Raw genomic sequence first — 16,253 nt, 5'->3', positions numbered from 1 at the left:
CAATGTTAAAAAAAAAAAAAAAAAGAAGAAGAAAAATAAAGAGAGAAAACAAACAAACCAACAAAAACAATGTCGCAAAAATTATAAAGAAAATACAGGTACAAAATTGATATCAAATACCAAAAAGCATAAATTAAAAATCTTGAGTAGAGTTTGGAATTGCAGATATATGATGTTATATAAAAGAAGAAGAGAAAGAAACAGAGGGAAAAAAAAGTTACAGAAATTATGAAAAAAACTATAGGTACAAAATTGATAGCATATATCAAAAGGCTAAAATTAAAAATCTAGAGTACAGTTTGGAATTTCAAAAATACAATGTTAAAGAAAAGAAGAAAAAGAAAAAAGAAAAAAAAAAAAAACCCACGGTCAAAAAATTATAAAATATATATATGAAGTTTGCTGAAGAAGAAAAAAAAAAAAAATAGGGTCTTTTTTTTTTTTTTTTTTTTTTGCAAAGTAATAGTTATAAAAGTGAAAATTAAAGGACAATAGAGGACTTAAAAAATTTTTTTTCTTTTTTAATTAAAAAAAAAAGAAAGAAAGATTGATCGTAAAAATAGTAAAAATATATCTAGGTCTTTCTCTGGTTTTGTTGTGAGTATTGTGGGTTCAGTTCATTTTTGGCAGTTCCTTAGTCCGACTTATATTTCTCAAGATCTATAGGCCCCTTCCTATGTAATCCGTAGTAACCACAGGGTTTTAATCTATGGCCTGTAGCTTCCAAGGCGTTTCCCTCTGTTACAGCTTCTTCTGTTTGCTGGTCTCTTCAGTGTCTGGTTCCCGCCCTGACACAAAGGGGATGGTTGAGGACACTATTTTTTTTTTTTTTTTTTTTTTTTAATTTAGGCTCACTTGTTCAGCCGCGCTATGGGGAGGGAGGGAGGGATGCTGCAAACAGGTAACACTGGCGTGCTCTCGCAGTGCCTCAGCCACACTGGGTCTGCCCCCGCTCACGGCGTGTGTAGCCTCCGTGCCCACACTGCTCGGGCTCTAGGTTGTTCCGCCGGGAACAATCAGAGGCCAGCCCTGGGCTGAGCTCCCAGGTCCAAGCTGCTCAGGTTCAGGCACTCGGGTAGTCCTCAGAGGCGCAGACTCGGTTGGGCCTGCGTTTTGTGCTCTTCCCAGATCCGAGCAGCTCAGGTGATGTGTTTGGCGGGCGCCAATGCTGCGACTTATCGCCTCCCCGCCACTCGGTTATCTGGGTGTAAAACAGGCGCACCTTCTCAGGCAGATGTTGACCGTCCAGACCCCCAAGAAGTTTTAGTTAGCAAAGAAGCCTGCTTACAGTTTTATAGATAGTGTCTCTCTGGGGCTGCGATTGCCCCCTTCCAGCTCTGGCTGCCTGTCACCGGAGGGGGAAGGTCTGCAGCCGGCTATCTCTGCTCAGTCCTTTGTTCCGTGCGCGGGCCTGGCGGTGTCTTAGGTTAGGGCTGGCTTTTCGCGTGGTAGATATCCCACAGTCTGGTTTGCTAGCCCAAATTATTTCGCTCAGATAGCGCTCAGGACATTCGGGCGGATTCTTACTCTAAGGGACACAGCCCGCGCTGCGCTTCCCTGCCCAGCCCCCGCTTGCTAATGCCGTGTGCTGGCGTCTGCGCTGCTTCTCCGCTGGGGGAGTTACCCTAGGGCTCACAATCCGCGATTTTTAATTGTTTATTTTTTTTTCCCCTCCCTTTTATGTTGCCCTCTGTGCTTCCAAAGCTCGGCACAGATTCGGCAGTGAGAGGGTTTCCTGGTGTTTGGAAACTTCTCTCTTTTTAAGACTCCCTTCCCGGGACGAAACTCCGTCCCTCCCTCTTTTGTCTCTTTTTTTGTCTTTTATATTTTTTCCTACCTCCTTTCGAAGAGTTGGGCTGCTTTTCTGGGTGCCTGATGTCCTCTGCCGGCATTCAGAAGTTGTTTTGTGGAATTTACTCGACGTTTAAATGCTCTTTTGATGAATTTGTGGGGGAGAAAGTGTTCTCCCCGTCCTACTCCTCCGCCATCTTGGCTCCTCCTCCGAATAAAAGAATTTTAAGAAAAAAAAAAGTAGCTTCAAATATCTTGGAGTAGGAATTAGATCAGATCAGATCAGTCTCTCAGTCGTGTCTGACTCTTTGTGACCCCATGAATCGCAGCACGCCAGGCCTCCCTGTCCATCACCAACTCCCGGAGTTCACCCAGACTCCAGTCCATCAAGTCAGTGATGACATCCAGCCCTCTCATCCTCTGTCGTCCCCTTCTCCTCCTGCCCCCAATCCCTACCAGCATCAGAGTCTTTTCCAATGAGTCAACTCTTCGCATGAGGTGGCCAAAGTACTGGAGTTTCAGCTTTAGCATCATTCCTTCCAAAGAAATCCCAGGGCTGATGTCCTTCAGAATGGACTGGTTGGATCTCCTTGCAGTCCAAGGGACTCTCAAGAGTCTTCTCCAACACCACAGTTCAAAAGCATCAATTCTTTGGCTCTCAGTCTTCCTCACAGTCCAACTCTCACTTCCATACATGACCACAGGAAAAACCATAGCCTTGACTAGACGAACCTTTGTTGGCAAAGTAATGTCTCTGCTTTTGAATATGCTATCTAGGTTGGTCATAACTTTCCTTCCAAGGAGTAAGCGTCTTTTAATTTCATGGCTGCAGTCACCATCTGCAGTGATTTTGGAGCCCAGAAAAATAAAGTCTGACACTCTTTCCACTGTTTCCCCATCTATTTCCCATGAAGTGGTGGGACAGGATGCCATGATCTTCGTTTTCTGAACGTTGAGCTTTAAGCCAACTTTTTCACTCTCCACTTTCACTTTCATCAAGAGGCTTTTGAGTTCCTCTTCACTTTCTACCATAAGGGTGGTGTCATCTGCATACCTGAGGTTATTGATATTTCTCCCGGCAATCTTGATTCCAGCTTGTGTTTCTTCCAGTCCAGTGTTTCTCATGATGTACTCTGCATATAAGTTAAATAAACAGGGTGACAATATACAGCCTTGACATACTCCTTTTCCTATTTGGAACCACTCTGTTGTTCCATGTCGAGTTCTAACTGTTGCTTCCTGACCTGCATACAAATTTCTCAAGAGGAGGATCAGGTGGTCTGGTATTTCCATCTCTTTCAGAGTTTTCCACAGTTTATTGTGATCCACACAGTCAAAGGCTTTGGCATAGTCAATAAAGCAGAAATAGATGCTTTTCTGGAACTCTCTTGCTTTTTCCATGATCCAGCGGATGTTGGCAATTTGATCTCTGGTTCCTCTGCCTTTTCTAAAACCAGCTTGAACATCAGGAAGTTCACGGTTTACATATTGCTGAAGCCTGGCTTGGAGAATTTTGAGCATTACTTTACTAGCGTGTGAGATGAGTGCAATTGTGCAGTAGTTTGAGCATTCTTCGGCATTGCCTTTCTTTGGGATTGGAAAGAAAACTGACCTTTTCCAGTCCTGTGGCCACTAATTTATGTAATATTTGAATTATTCTTATACCTTTTAAATTAAAATTTTATCCATGTCTTTAAAAAATATGAGTGGAAATCTATCACTACAGTTTAAAATACTTCTTATGAGAGTATTACATTCCTTTCCTCATACATTCTATTTCTTCATTACGTGCTGTAAATATATTTCTGATTTTGAGCTACACTAATTACAATGTTCTGGAAATGTGATATTACATGGCTAGGTTTCCTTATGTAAAAAGAATATGATAGGATATATTCCTACAAATATACCAGCCACTAAACCCCAGAGATCAGAATCCCTTGGGGGACGCTTGTTTTTTATATCTCTAGGCATAAAATAATTGAACTGAGAACAGAAGTCACACTCACTTAGATCTGCTTCTTCTTCATGCCAAGATGAAAAGGTACAACTAACTCATTTTTATTCTTAAAGTGATAAGAACAAGGAGAAAGGTGAGTTTCACAATTACAATGCTCATGTTGTATAGGTATTAAAATAAACAGGTTTTAAATTAACTCCTGATTTTCCCACAAGCTGAAGGTTCAGGCCACCAAGACACAGGAAGGGGAGAGAAGAGCCTGTGGACACCTATCTCAGACTTAGATTCCTTATCTGAGTAGCCTAGTGAATTAACCTATGAAGTCATCAGCCTCTAAAGTACGAATTACAATACTAGAAATATTTTTACACACAATAGACAATGCAAAAAATGTCTTATTTAATTTGCATGGCCATATTTATAAGTATTTATTATTTTTTATAGATTAAAACATAAAACTCAGAGATTCTCTGCTGAGTCAAACGTTACACTGTGTTAGAGTTAGTATTGAAACAAAACATATTTGACTCATGATTCAGTGTTCTTTCTGCCACTCTGTGTTAATGGTTTCTTTCTTTAAAGGGGGGCAATTTTTGAAAATCAAATCCAATTTTTTTAAATTATATTCTAGACCTGAGCTGTCCAATGCTATAGCCACTAGCTGCATGTGGCCACTGAGCATTTGAAATGTAGTGTGATTTGAAGTGTATTGTTAAGTCAATCAGTGTTAGTCATTCATGGACCTTGCGACCCCATGGAGCCTACCAGGCTCCTCTGTCCATAGAATTCTCCAGGCAAGAATGCTGGAGTGAGTTGCCATTCCCATCTCCAGGGGATCTTGCCCACTCAGGAATCAAACCCAGGTCTGCTGCATTGCAGGCAGATTCCTTAGCATCTGAGCCACATTATAAATTTCAAAAATTTATACAAAAAGTATTAAATACCTCATAAGAATTTTTATATCATTACGTTAAATGTAATTTTTTGTATATACTAAATTAAATATAGTAGTAAATTGACTTTAGCTATTTGCTTTTGCTTTGTAAAAAAAAAAAAAAGAGGGGGGCTTCTAGGACATTATATTAATAAATCACCCTTGTGACTGCATTATCTTTCTATTAAGCAATGCTGATCTAGACTTTACCTTTGAAAAAATACTATCAATTGTCATGTCTTAATAGCACTGTATGGTACATGGAAATGTTTATAAACTTACCTTTTGAGTTGCTAAACTGAAAAAAAAGAAATTGTTAAATCGCTTTTGAATCCAAAATTTACATAAGGCCTGAATCAGTGTAGTAGATCATTCCAAAGAGGGTCAAACATACAACATAAAAAACTTTAACCCAGGCCTAGTAGAATCTACTGCTTAGTAATGGTTAAATAAAGTCAATACTGGTTAGCATTATTCATTTTTATGTGGATTAAGATGTAATCTGTATAAAAATTCTTCCTATAAACAAAACATCGCAATTCTATGTGTTGTAATAAGCCATTGGAATGCGTATTACACTCCCATGGAATCTCTGAGACTATGTAAAGGTGGAAAAACACCAAAATGTAAAATGGTGCAGCTCTATCCTCCATCCAAAAGGCCCTTCTTGAGAGGATGTTTTCAAGGATGGGCTTTAAATGATCCTATAATGCTTTCTGGCACAGAAAAGAAGCAGAGAGAGGTTCTGGGGAGAAAATATGAACAAAGAGAAATGGTTCCAGTTCTAGGAGACAGAAACCTAGACTAGCACCTCTCCAACTTTAATGTGCACACACATCACGTGGGGATCTTGCTAAAATGCAGATCCCGACTCAATTGGTATAGCTTAGGACCTGAGACAGTGCAACAAATCCCCAGTGGTGTTAGTGATGTTCCATGTTGAGTAATAAGGACCCACAGCACAGAAATGTTTGGGAAAGGGCAAAGACAGGACAGAGAAGTGAGCTGGCTTGAGTAGAGGGAAGACAGGTGCAGAGGCCTTCAACAGAACAAGGAACGTGGGCAGAATGGCAGATATTTCACTGTGATCGAGAGCCCAGTAAAAATCAGAGGGCATGTGGGAGAATTAGACACATGAGGAGAGAGGTTAGTGAGTTTGTGACACTCAGGGCATTCTGAAGGCATGCTTGAAAAGACCTTATAGGCAAAAAGCTGAGTATTGGGTCTTCTTGAACATTCTATTTTCTATTTCTGTGTGTGGTCTCTAGGACTAGACTACACCTGTGTGTTAGTTGGCAAGAGTAGAAGGGAAAGGAGGACTCATGGGTGTTTTAGCAACAGACTCAGGGCAACTGGACAATCTCTCTTCTGCACACGGTTCCCCTGTCTCCATCCCTCAGGACAGGAAAAGAAGAGCAAATGCAAAAGTCACATGTTCTGTAAAATCTGGCCACCTTGCTCAGAGGACAGCTGTTCAGTTTTAGGAAGCTCCTTTTGTTTTAAACAGATTTGGGGATGCATGTGACCAAAGGAAGTGTGCTCTGTCCTAATATGGCAGGAATGGATGGAGGTAAGAGGCACAAGAGTTTCTTTAAGAGCCAGGGAGAAAAGTAGATCTGTGCCTGGCAGGTTGAGAAGATGATAGACCAGAGGTCTGAGCATTGCCCTGTATAAGCTCTAGGTAGATAGAAGACTGCAGACTGTGAGCAGCCCAACACCAAAAGGAAACTGGTCTGATTTTTCAGAGATAAGGACTTTGTTGACCCCAGGACAGGCATCTCCAAGTCGAGTGCCCTCTTTGCCTCCTTCTGGGGGAAGTGTGAGTGAAAGACAGGAAGCACTACTTAAAAGCCTCCAATGAAAACTGAAATCCCCAGGTGGCAGCAGTAGCAGAAGTGCATTGTCTTGCTCAGTAGCCTTGGTGATACAGGTAGGCTTAGCTCAGAGGACTGACAGAGGTTCACAAGGCAGAAATATTCATGGGAGTGCTGCCTTTCCACCATCATCGAGCTTTACTGAAGTATTAGAAGAAAATGCTTCCTACCTGGAAATTGCTTGTGATTAGATTACAATAAAATAGCAGAAATGAAAATACAGTTTTCTGAAACATGTTCTGAGCCACACTGGAGCTACAATATGATTGTTTTAAAGTGGAAGGGGGATTCTATCATCAATTTAGTTTGGAAAAAATTGTTTGTTGTAGAGCTGTCCCGGAGAATCGGAAATAGTCTTAGTTACAAAACGTGTTTAACTTTATGTAATTCTGCATGTCTGAAACCAGTATGATCCTAACATACCTATTTCATGTACACCCTGGAATTAATACTCTTGAACACCTTTGAAAAACTTGATGTGGGCATTATAATTAATTTTAACAATAAATACCTTCTCTATAGGAAATCCTGGAGGCAGTTTTGGCCCTAGGCCACTATGTTATTAGCAGAAGTATTTTCTAAGCACACAGCTCTTCTTTATGTGCCTTTTCAACTGATTTGCTTTAGAAAAACTCTCCAATGTTCTTTAGCATTAGACTTATTTTTAATGCTGAAGTTAAGTGTTTTATACTTTGCTAAAAGAATTTGAGACAGTAAGAGGATGTGAAAATTTATATATGGTTCCTAAAATCTATGGGGGCTTTCACAGTGATTCAGCAGGTATAGAACCCGCCTGCAATGCAGGAGATGCAGGTTTGATCCTTGGGTCAGGAAGATCCCCTGGAGGAGAGCATGGCAACCCACTCCAGTGTTCTTGTTGGCAAAATCACATGGACAGAGGAGCATGGGAGGCTACCGTCCATGGGGTCGCATGGGGTCAGACACAACTGAAGCTACTGAGCACACAAAATCTACAGGGAGAGGATACTTACTCTGTTTTATCTGGGACCTGACTTTTGATGGGTCTCTACCCATCAGTAAAAGCACAGGCTTAGTGCCAAAGGGTAAGAAAACCGGGGTTCAGTGTTTTCACAGAGAGAATATCTGGATTGTAAAGAACTGGAGAGGGACTGGGACTGCCTGTCTAATTTGACTCTTTCTCCTTATCTCCACAGAGTTCTCAGGGGAGAATGGGTGTAAGAAATCAATCCACAGTGACTGAGTTTCTTTTTGCAGGATTAACTGACCAACCAGAGCTTCAGCTGCCTCTCTTCTGCCTCTTCTTAGGGATTTATGTAGTCACGGCAGTGGGAAACCTCGGCATGATCTTGATAATCAGGTTGAGTTCTCAACTCCACAAGCCCATGTACTATTTCCTTAGTAGTTTGTCTTTTATAGATTTCTGCTATTCTTCTGTCATTACCCCCAAAATGCTGGCAGGGTTTTTAGGCAGAGATAAAGCTATATCCTATTCTGGATGTATGACCCAGCTGTTTTTCTTCTGTATTTTCATCATTTCTGAGTGCTACATGCTGGCAGCAATGGCCTATGACCGCTACATCGCCATCTGCAGCCCCCTGTTCTACAGTGTCATCATGTCCCCCAGGGTCTGTTCTCTGCTGGTGGCTGCTGTCTTCTCAGTAGGTTTTACTGATGCTATGATGCATGGTGGCTTTATGTTAAGGCTGACTTTCTGCGAATCAAACATCATTAAACATTATTTCTGTGACATCGTTCCTCTCATTAAACTCTCCTGTTCCAGCACTTATATTGATGAGCTTTTGATTTTTGTCATCGGAGGATTTAACATGGTAGCCACCAGCATGACCATCATCACTTCATATGCTTTTATCCTCTCCAGCATCTCCCGCATCCATTCTAAAGAAGGTCGGTCCAAAGCCTTCAGCACCTGCAGCTCCCACTTGACAGCTGTCCTTGTATTTTATGGATCTCTCATGTCCATGTATCTCAAACCTGCTTCCAGCAGTTCACTCACCCAGGAGAAAGTGTCCTCAGTATTTTATACCAATGTGATTCCCATGTTGAATCCCCTGATATATAGTCTGAGGAACAAGGAAGTAAAAAACTCATTGATGAAACTCTTAAGAAGAAAAATATCTTCATAATGAAAATGTTTTTAAAAAATTTATTGGGGTATAGTTGTTTTACCATATTGTATTGATTTCGGCTGTACAAAGTGAATCAGCTGTATGTTTACATGTATCCCCTCCCTCTTGGATCTCCCTCTCATCCTGCATCCCACCCATATTAAGATTTATTTATGTATTCATAATCATATGTGCTTGCTTGTGTTTATGTCCTGAGTCTTTAAAAATAATTCGAAAGGAGGTAAAGTGGTTTTTCCAGTAGTCATTTATGGATGTGAGAGTTGGACCATAAAGAAGTTCAATTCAGTTCAGTTCAGTCACTCAGTCATGTCCAACTCTTTGCAACCCCATGAACTGCAGCACACCAGGCCTCCCTTTCCATCACCAACTCCCGGAGTTTACTCAAACTCATGTCCATTGAGTCAGTGATGCCATTCAACCATCTCATCCTCTGTCATCCCCTTCTCCTCCCACCTTCAATCTTTCCCAGCATCAGGGTCTTTTCAAATGAGTCAGCTCTTTGCATCAGGTGGCCAAAGTACTGGAGTTTCAGCTTCAACATCAGTCCTTCCAAAGAATATTCAGGACTGATTTCCTTTAGGATGGACTGGTTGGATCTCCTTGCAGTCCAAGGGACTCTCAAGAGTCTTCTCCAACACCACAGTTCAAAAGCATCAATTCTTCAGCAGCTTCACGGCACTGAAGCAGCCAAGAGGAGATACCCCACGTCCAAGGTCAAAGAAACCCCAGTAAGACAGTAGGCAACTGGAGCGGCTGTGAGGAGATACCCCATGTCCAAGGGCAAAGGAGAAGCCTCAGCAAGATGGTAGGAGGGGCGAATTCGCATTTAGAATCAAGCCCCATTCCCACCAGAGACGCTCAGAGGGTTCAAACAAACCTTGTGCGCACCAGGACCCAGTGACCCCAGAGAGACTGATACAGACTGTGTTTGAGCGTCCCTGTGGAGGTACAGGTCAGCGGTGGTCTGCTGCAGGGACAGGGGCTCTGGGAGCAGCAGATATGGGTATGGCATAAGCTCTTTTGGAGGAGGTCACCATTAACCCCCACCATAGAGCTGCTAGAACTTACACAGAACTGGGAAATAGACACTTGGAGGGCGCAACAGAACCTTGTGCACCAGGACCCAGGAGAAAAGAGCAGTGACCCCACAGGATACTGTCCCGGACCATAAAGAAGGCTGAATGCCAAAGAATTTATGCTTTTGAACTGTGGTGCTGGAGAAGACTCTTGAGAAGAGTCCCTTGGACAGCAAGGAGATCAATCCTAAAGAAAATCAGTCCTGAATATTCATTGGAAGGACTGATGGTGAAGATGAAGCTCCAATCCTTTGGCCATCTGATGCAAAGAGCCAACTCATTGGAAAAGACCCTGATGCTGGGAAAGATTGAAGGCAGGAGGGAAAGGGGATGACAGAGAATGAGATGGTTGGATGGCATCACCAATTCAATGGACATGAGACTGAGCAAACTCTGGGAGATTGTGAAGGACAGGGAAGCCTGGTGTGCTGCAGTTCATGGGGTTGAAAACAGTCGGTCACAACTTATTGACTGAACAACAAAGATTGTGTGTGTGTGTGTATATATATATGTATATATATATATATATATATGATATTATATACATTTAGATTACTAAATATATTTACACACAAGACTAATAAAAGGTAAAATAAGTATAAAAGTAAGAAGTAGCAAATATTTTCAACTTAAAGTTTAATATGATTCCTGTGATTTACTCAATTTCTATCCTTTAGAAATTCAGTTCCCTGAATCTAAGCAAAAAGAAAACAAAATCTTGAAATACTGTATAGTTATATCAGAAACAAAAACACACTCAATTCTTTTAGTGTGACAAAGTCTTTCCTCTTATTTATTTTACTCAAAAGAGATTTTTTTTTAATAGAAATCTTCACAGGAAACATTGAACAGTATGGTAAAAATCATTACAACAACTTTGTAATAAATGAGGAAGAACTTTAATTTTAATTTGGCTTATAAAAGGCCAATATTAAATCAAAATGCAATTTAATGAAGAAGACTGATCAAAGGGAAAACTAATACAGTCCCAATATTTGGGCTCTGGTGATCAAAGGATAAAACTTAGAATATCTAGATTAGGAGATTATACCTTTACAGACTTATCTAAACATCCTGCTTTTTCCCGTGTGACCAGAACATATGCAATATTTCACAATATTTATTTGAGTTGTTTTTTTCTTTCTAGGCTGTAAACCAGATGCCTTTAATTTCTTCCTTAGAAAATGTTTTGAATTAAACATAATTAAAAAGTTTATGGTTTTCACTAATAAACTCATATACAGTAAACCAAGATAATGCACTGTATGGGGAAAACGTGTAGAATTTCTGATCATTTAAACTTGTTAAGGTGTGTTTTATGGTCCAGAATGTAGTCTATCTTGAAGAAAGTTCTATGTGAGCCTCAGAAGAATGTATATTTTTCTGTTTGGGGTTGAAATCGTCTGTAGATGTAAATTATACCTGGTTGATTAGTGCTGCTATTGAGTTCAACTATATGCTTTTTCCTGGCTTGTTGGATTTCTTCATTTCTCATACAGGATTTTTTAATTCTTCAACTATAATAGTCAACTTATCTATATCTCCTTGCAGTCATATTGGTTTCTGCCTCACATATTTTGACACTCTGCTGTTGTAGATAGGCACATACACAATAACAATTGTTATGTATTCTTTAGGTTTGACCCCTTTATCATTATGTAAAGCTGCTCTTTATCTTGTCACTCTTGGTTGAAATATCCTATATATTAGTTGAATCAAACTATTAATTGTATTATTCAAATCTTATTTATTGTTACTGTTTGTTTTGTCTGCTTTCTATTGCTTAAGAAGCCATCTTATCTCTTAAGTATTATTAAACTTCCATCTACAAATATGAATTTGTCTATTTCTCCTACAAGCACTGTCAGAATTTGCTTTGTATATTCTGATGTCATAGTTTTGGTAGGTACAGATCTAGAATTCTTATATTTCAGAATATTCCAGTATAGCTCTAGTAACTTCTTGTCATAACATCTAGTTTAACATTAATATAGCTACGCTTGCTTTTTTTCTTAGAGTTTGCATTATATATCTTTTTCAGTTCTTTCACTTTCAACAAGCCTGTGCCTCATATTTAAGGTCTCTTGTAGCTGTGTACAGTTGGGATTTGTATCCAATCTGAAAATTTAGATTTTTAATTAGAAAATCAAATATATTTATATGTAATATCATCACATATTGACATATGTATGTCCTTAATTCCATTTCACATTATTATGATGATGAGTTTTTATTATAAATATATTTAAAACTTTATGAAACCACTATAATTATTTTATAAAGTCTAAATTAATTCACATTGCTCATATATTTAATTTATATGTTGTTCTTAATTTCTTTCTGCATATCTAAATTTCTATTCTTCGATGTTAATAATAATCTGTAGTTTTTTTATGCAGATGTGTTGACAATAAACATGTTAAGGTTACTTTTTATTTGAAAATATTAATATCTTTATTTCATTTTTTTGATGAATTTTTTTGGGGGGCTTGGCCTCTAAGTTGGCAGTTGCTTTTCAATAGCATAGGAGTCAATTTGATTATGTTATGATACATTAATAAACAATCCCCCAGATTTCATTGGCTAACAAAAAATAAGAAGATTTAGAGACTTCTCTGGTGGTCCAGTGGTTAAGGCTCCAAGCTTCCAATTTCAGGGGCATGGGTTCCATTTTCAACTGGGGAGTAAGATCCCACATGCCACACAGTGCAGCCAAAAGATAGACAAAGAAAGAAAGCAGACGTGTTGCTCGACCACACTGCATGTTACTGGCTCCCTATGTGCTTTGTCTCTGCCCCACATATGTCCTTATTCTGGATTCAGGAGAAAGCAGCAGCCCCTACCTGGGACATGCCACTCTGTGACAGAGGGAACAGAGCAATAGCTCAAACTTTAGCTCAAGCCTTGAGCGCTGCAGGTCCATTCAGCTGCCATTGTCTAAAGCATGTCACAAGGCCAGTGTGAGAATGGGATGTGTAAGTGGAGACATGCAATCATCTTATAAAGAAAAGGGGTGCAACAGGGCTGAGAACAATAATGCGATCTACCAAAGTTGGTTTGTGTTGCCTTGTGTATCCCTTTTCTTTCCCTTTATTTTTCAATCACAATTTCTATTTTAGATGTGTCTCCAGTAATTAAAACGTAGTTGGATTTTTTTAAACTAATCCAACAATTTCTGACTTTTAATAGGTAGAAATGTCAAAGTGTCTAGGCTTTGATAGAGGGAAATGGATGAATCCCAGAAACTAATCTTTTGATGTGAGCTAAATGGAGTAGACAAGAGATACAATACACACACACACACACACACACACATGCAAGAGTCCACTGGCTGAGAGTAATGCCACGTGGCACCTCTCTATTCCAAGCCTGGCCTCTTTGGAGGGTTTCTACCCACTTTTAGAGATTACATTTGATCAATCTAGAAAATGCCTGTGCTCACTTAATGGCGCCTAAACTTACTTCAAGTCACAACCTAAGGATTTTTAGGCTAATTTAAGGATGCTGCTGCTGCTGCTGCTGCTAAGTCACTTCAGTCGTGTCCGACTCTGTGCGAACCCCAGAGACGGCAGCACACAGGCTCCCCTGTCCCTGGGATTCTCCAGGCAAGAACACTGGAGTGGGTTAATTTAAGGATGAGGTATACACAAAGATGCTTCACAGGTGACTCAGTGGTAAAGAATCAGCCTGTTAATGCAGGAGATGCAAGAGACACATGTTCAATCCCTGGATTGGGAAGATCCCCTGGAGTAGGAAATGATAACACACTCAAGCATCCTTGCCTGGAATATTCCATGAACAAGAAAACCTGTAGGGCTACAGTCCATGAGGTCACAAAGAATTAGACATGACTGAATATATAAGCATAGTCAAAAATAATAAATGAAGACAAAGTCACCCTTTACAGGTCTTAGCAAGAACAAAAAGTTTTCTTCCATTTTAACAGAGAAAGAAGGGCAGACTTATCATTTTCATTTTCAGAGCATTGGAAGTACCATTATTGCCGCATTCCTGAGAAAGGAAAATCTGGCATAATTTTGTCAATTATTTGAGAACATCATAAATTACTCAGCCTTTAAAGAGAATGAAATAATGCCATTTGCAGCAACATGGATGGACCCAGAGACTGTCGTACTGAGTGAAATAAGCCAGACAGAGATGGAGAAATACCATATATCATCCCTTTTAAGTAGAATCTAAAAAGAAATGACACAAATGAACTTGAAGAAGTGAAGTCGCTCAGTCATGTCTGACTCTTTGCGACCCCATGGGCAGTATCCTGCACCAGGCTTCTCCATCCATGGGATTTTCTAGGCAAGAGTACTGGAGTGGGTTGCCATTTCCTTCTCCAGGGAATCTTCCCGACCCAGGGATCAAACCCACGTCTCCCACATTGTAGATAGACGCTTTACCATCTGACCCACCAGGGAAGTCCTTTTAAGTAGAATCTAAAAAGAAATGACACAAATGAACTTACCAAACAGAAAGAGACTCATAGATTTAGAGAGCAAACTTATGGTTGCCAATGGGAAGGATGAGGGGAAGGGACAGTTAGGGATTTGGGGATGGACATGTACACACTGCTGTATAAAGTGGATGACCAACAAGGACCTCCTGTATAGCACAAAGAACTCTGCTCAACAGTTATGTGGCAGCCTGGATGGGAGGGGAGTTTGGGGGAAAATGGATACATGTATATGTGTGTCTGAGAAGATGGCACCCCACTCCAGTACTCTTGCCTGGAAAATCCCATGGACAGAGGAGCCTGGTAGGCTGCAGTCCATGGGGTCACTAAGAGTCGGACATGACTGAGTGACTTCGCTTTCACTTTTCGCTTTCATGCACTGGAGAAGGAGGTGGCAGCCCACTCCAGTGTTCTTGCCTGGAGAGTCCCGGGGACTGGGGAGCCTGGTGGGCTGCCGTCTGTGGGGCCACACAGATTCAGACACGACTGAAGTGACTTAGCATATGTGTGGCTGAGGCCTTTTCCTGTTCACTTAAAACTATCACAACATTGTTAATTCGGGATTACCCCAATACAAAATGGAAAGTTTTAAAAAAAAAATTTTTTTTTTAACATCTCTGTGTGGCTTGTGGGATCTCAGTTCCCTGACAAGGGACTGAATCCAGGCCATGGCAGTGAAAATTTGGAATCCTAACCACTAAGCCACTAGGGGACTCCCTCAAAAGTTTTCTGTGTTTCAGTTTCTCTGAAACTCTAAAGCAGGCCACCAAAGTTTTATTAACTGAATAAAGCAAAAACATGGTGTAATTCCCCTAGAGGCCTCAACATGTGTATTTGGCATCTCCAACTAAATTTGTAGTTGTGATTAATTTTCAGGGTTAAAAGCCTTTGATTATCATAATAGTAATTAACCTCTTTTACCTCATATTCCCAAGAGTCATTCTCAATTAAATTCTTAAGAGCAAGCAAGAGTTTCAAATATCACAGCTTATTCATGGCCTATTTTCATAGAGAAAAGGACACATCACATCTTAGATGCAAGAAAAAAAAGTTCAAAGTTCCATTTATCTTATAAAGGATTCAGAGTTTCAGAATAAACACATGAAAACAACTGGTAAGCAGATTTCAAGTCAAAGTAATGATGGATTTTGTGACAGAGTTTAACAAAGATGTAATAGGCAATCCACAGTAGGTCTCAGGCTAGAAAAATAGTTGAAAAGAATGTTTATATTTAGCTCTTGGTAGAACTGTGTGTGTGTGCTCAGTCATGTCCAACTTTTTGTAACCCCATGGACTACTGCCCACCAGGCTCCCCTGTCCATGGAGTTCTCTGGGTAAGAACTGAAGTGGGTGGCCATTTCCTTCTACAAGACATCTTCTTGATCCAGGGATTGAACCCAGGTCTCCTTCATTGCAGGCAGATTCTTTATCATCTGAGCCACCAGAGGTTGCTTTGGTAGAACTACCTCATCCTAAATATCCTTTCCAATGCTAAGACTTTTCTGAATCTTAAATGTTCCAGTTACTCAATTATTCAAAGTAGTAATGAAAGAGGAAACAGATAAAGCAGGCTCCATCTTGAAAGCAGGAGTCCACCTTGGGCCGGACTGTGGACTTTGAGCTCTATGCCCAGTATCCATGGAAACGACCTACCAACTAGAAAACCAGGCCCCAGGAAGGAAGAGACTCTCCATTGCCTAAAAGAATACCCTGATTATCTGTAACCGAATAGAATCATACATTCTATTATGCTTATTGGAGTTGAAAACAGGCCTATTGATAATTGTCCGCTGTTAACTACTTAGGCTTAAGGCATATGAATCACGGGTTAACTTTGATTGTATCTTTCTTTTCCTTTGTTCAGACTGCTTTCAGGGAATTTGGGGAGGTGGGTTTGGGCACGTACACTCAGGGTATATAAGGTTTTCATAGAACTGGTAGGGGTTCTTGACTAAGAGGACACTCTGCCTTGAGCTCGCTGGTGTAATAAACTGCACTCCACTATCTGCATGGTCCATCTGAGT

General features: G+C 40.3%; 1 protein-coding gene across 1 annotated transcript; it reads left to right on the top strand.

Annotated features, from left to right (window-relative positions):
- Window positions 1-7,749: 7,749 nt before the first annotated feature.
- LOC102408744 (olfactory receptor 8D4) lies at window positions 7,750-8,685 on the top strand. Its single transcript, XM_006056048.4, has one exon. It carries the CDS (start codon window positions 7,750-7,752, stop codon window positions 8,683-8,685), a length of 936 nt encoding a protein of 311 aa, XP_006056110.4.
- Window positions 8,686-16,253: the final 7,568 nt, after the last annotated feature.

Source organism: Bubalus bubalis, chromosome 5, assembly GCF_019923935.1.
Source record: "Bubalus bubalis isolate 160015118507 breed Murrah chromosome 5, NDDB_SH_1, whole genome shotgun sequence".
In the NCBI taxonomy this organism is placed as follows: Eukaryota; Metazoa; Chordata; class Mammalia; order Artiodactyla; family Bovidae; genus Bubalus; species Bubalus bubalis.
The sequence above is the reverse complement of the archived record's forward strand: the minus strand, read 5'-3'. Positions and strand labels throughout refer to the sequence as shown.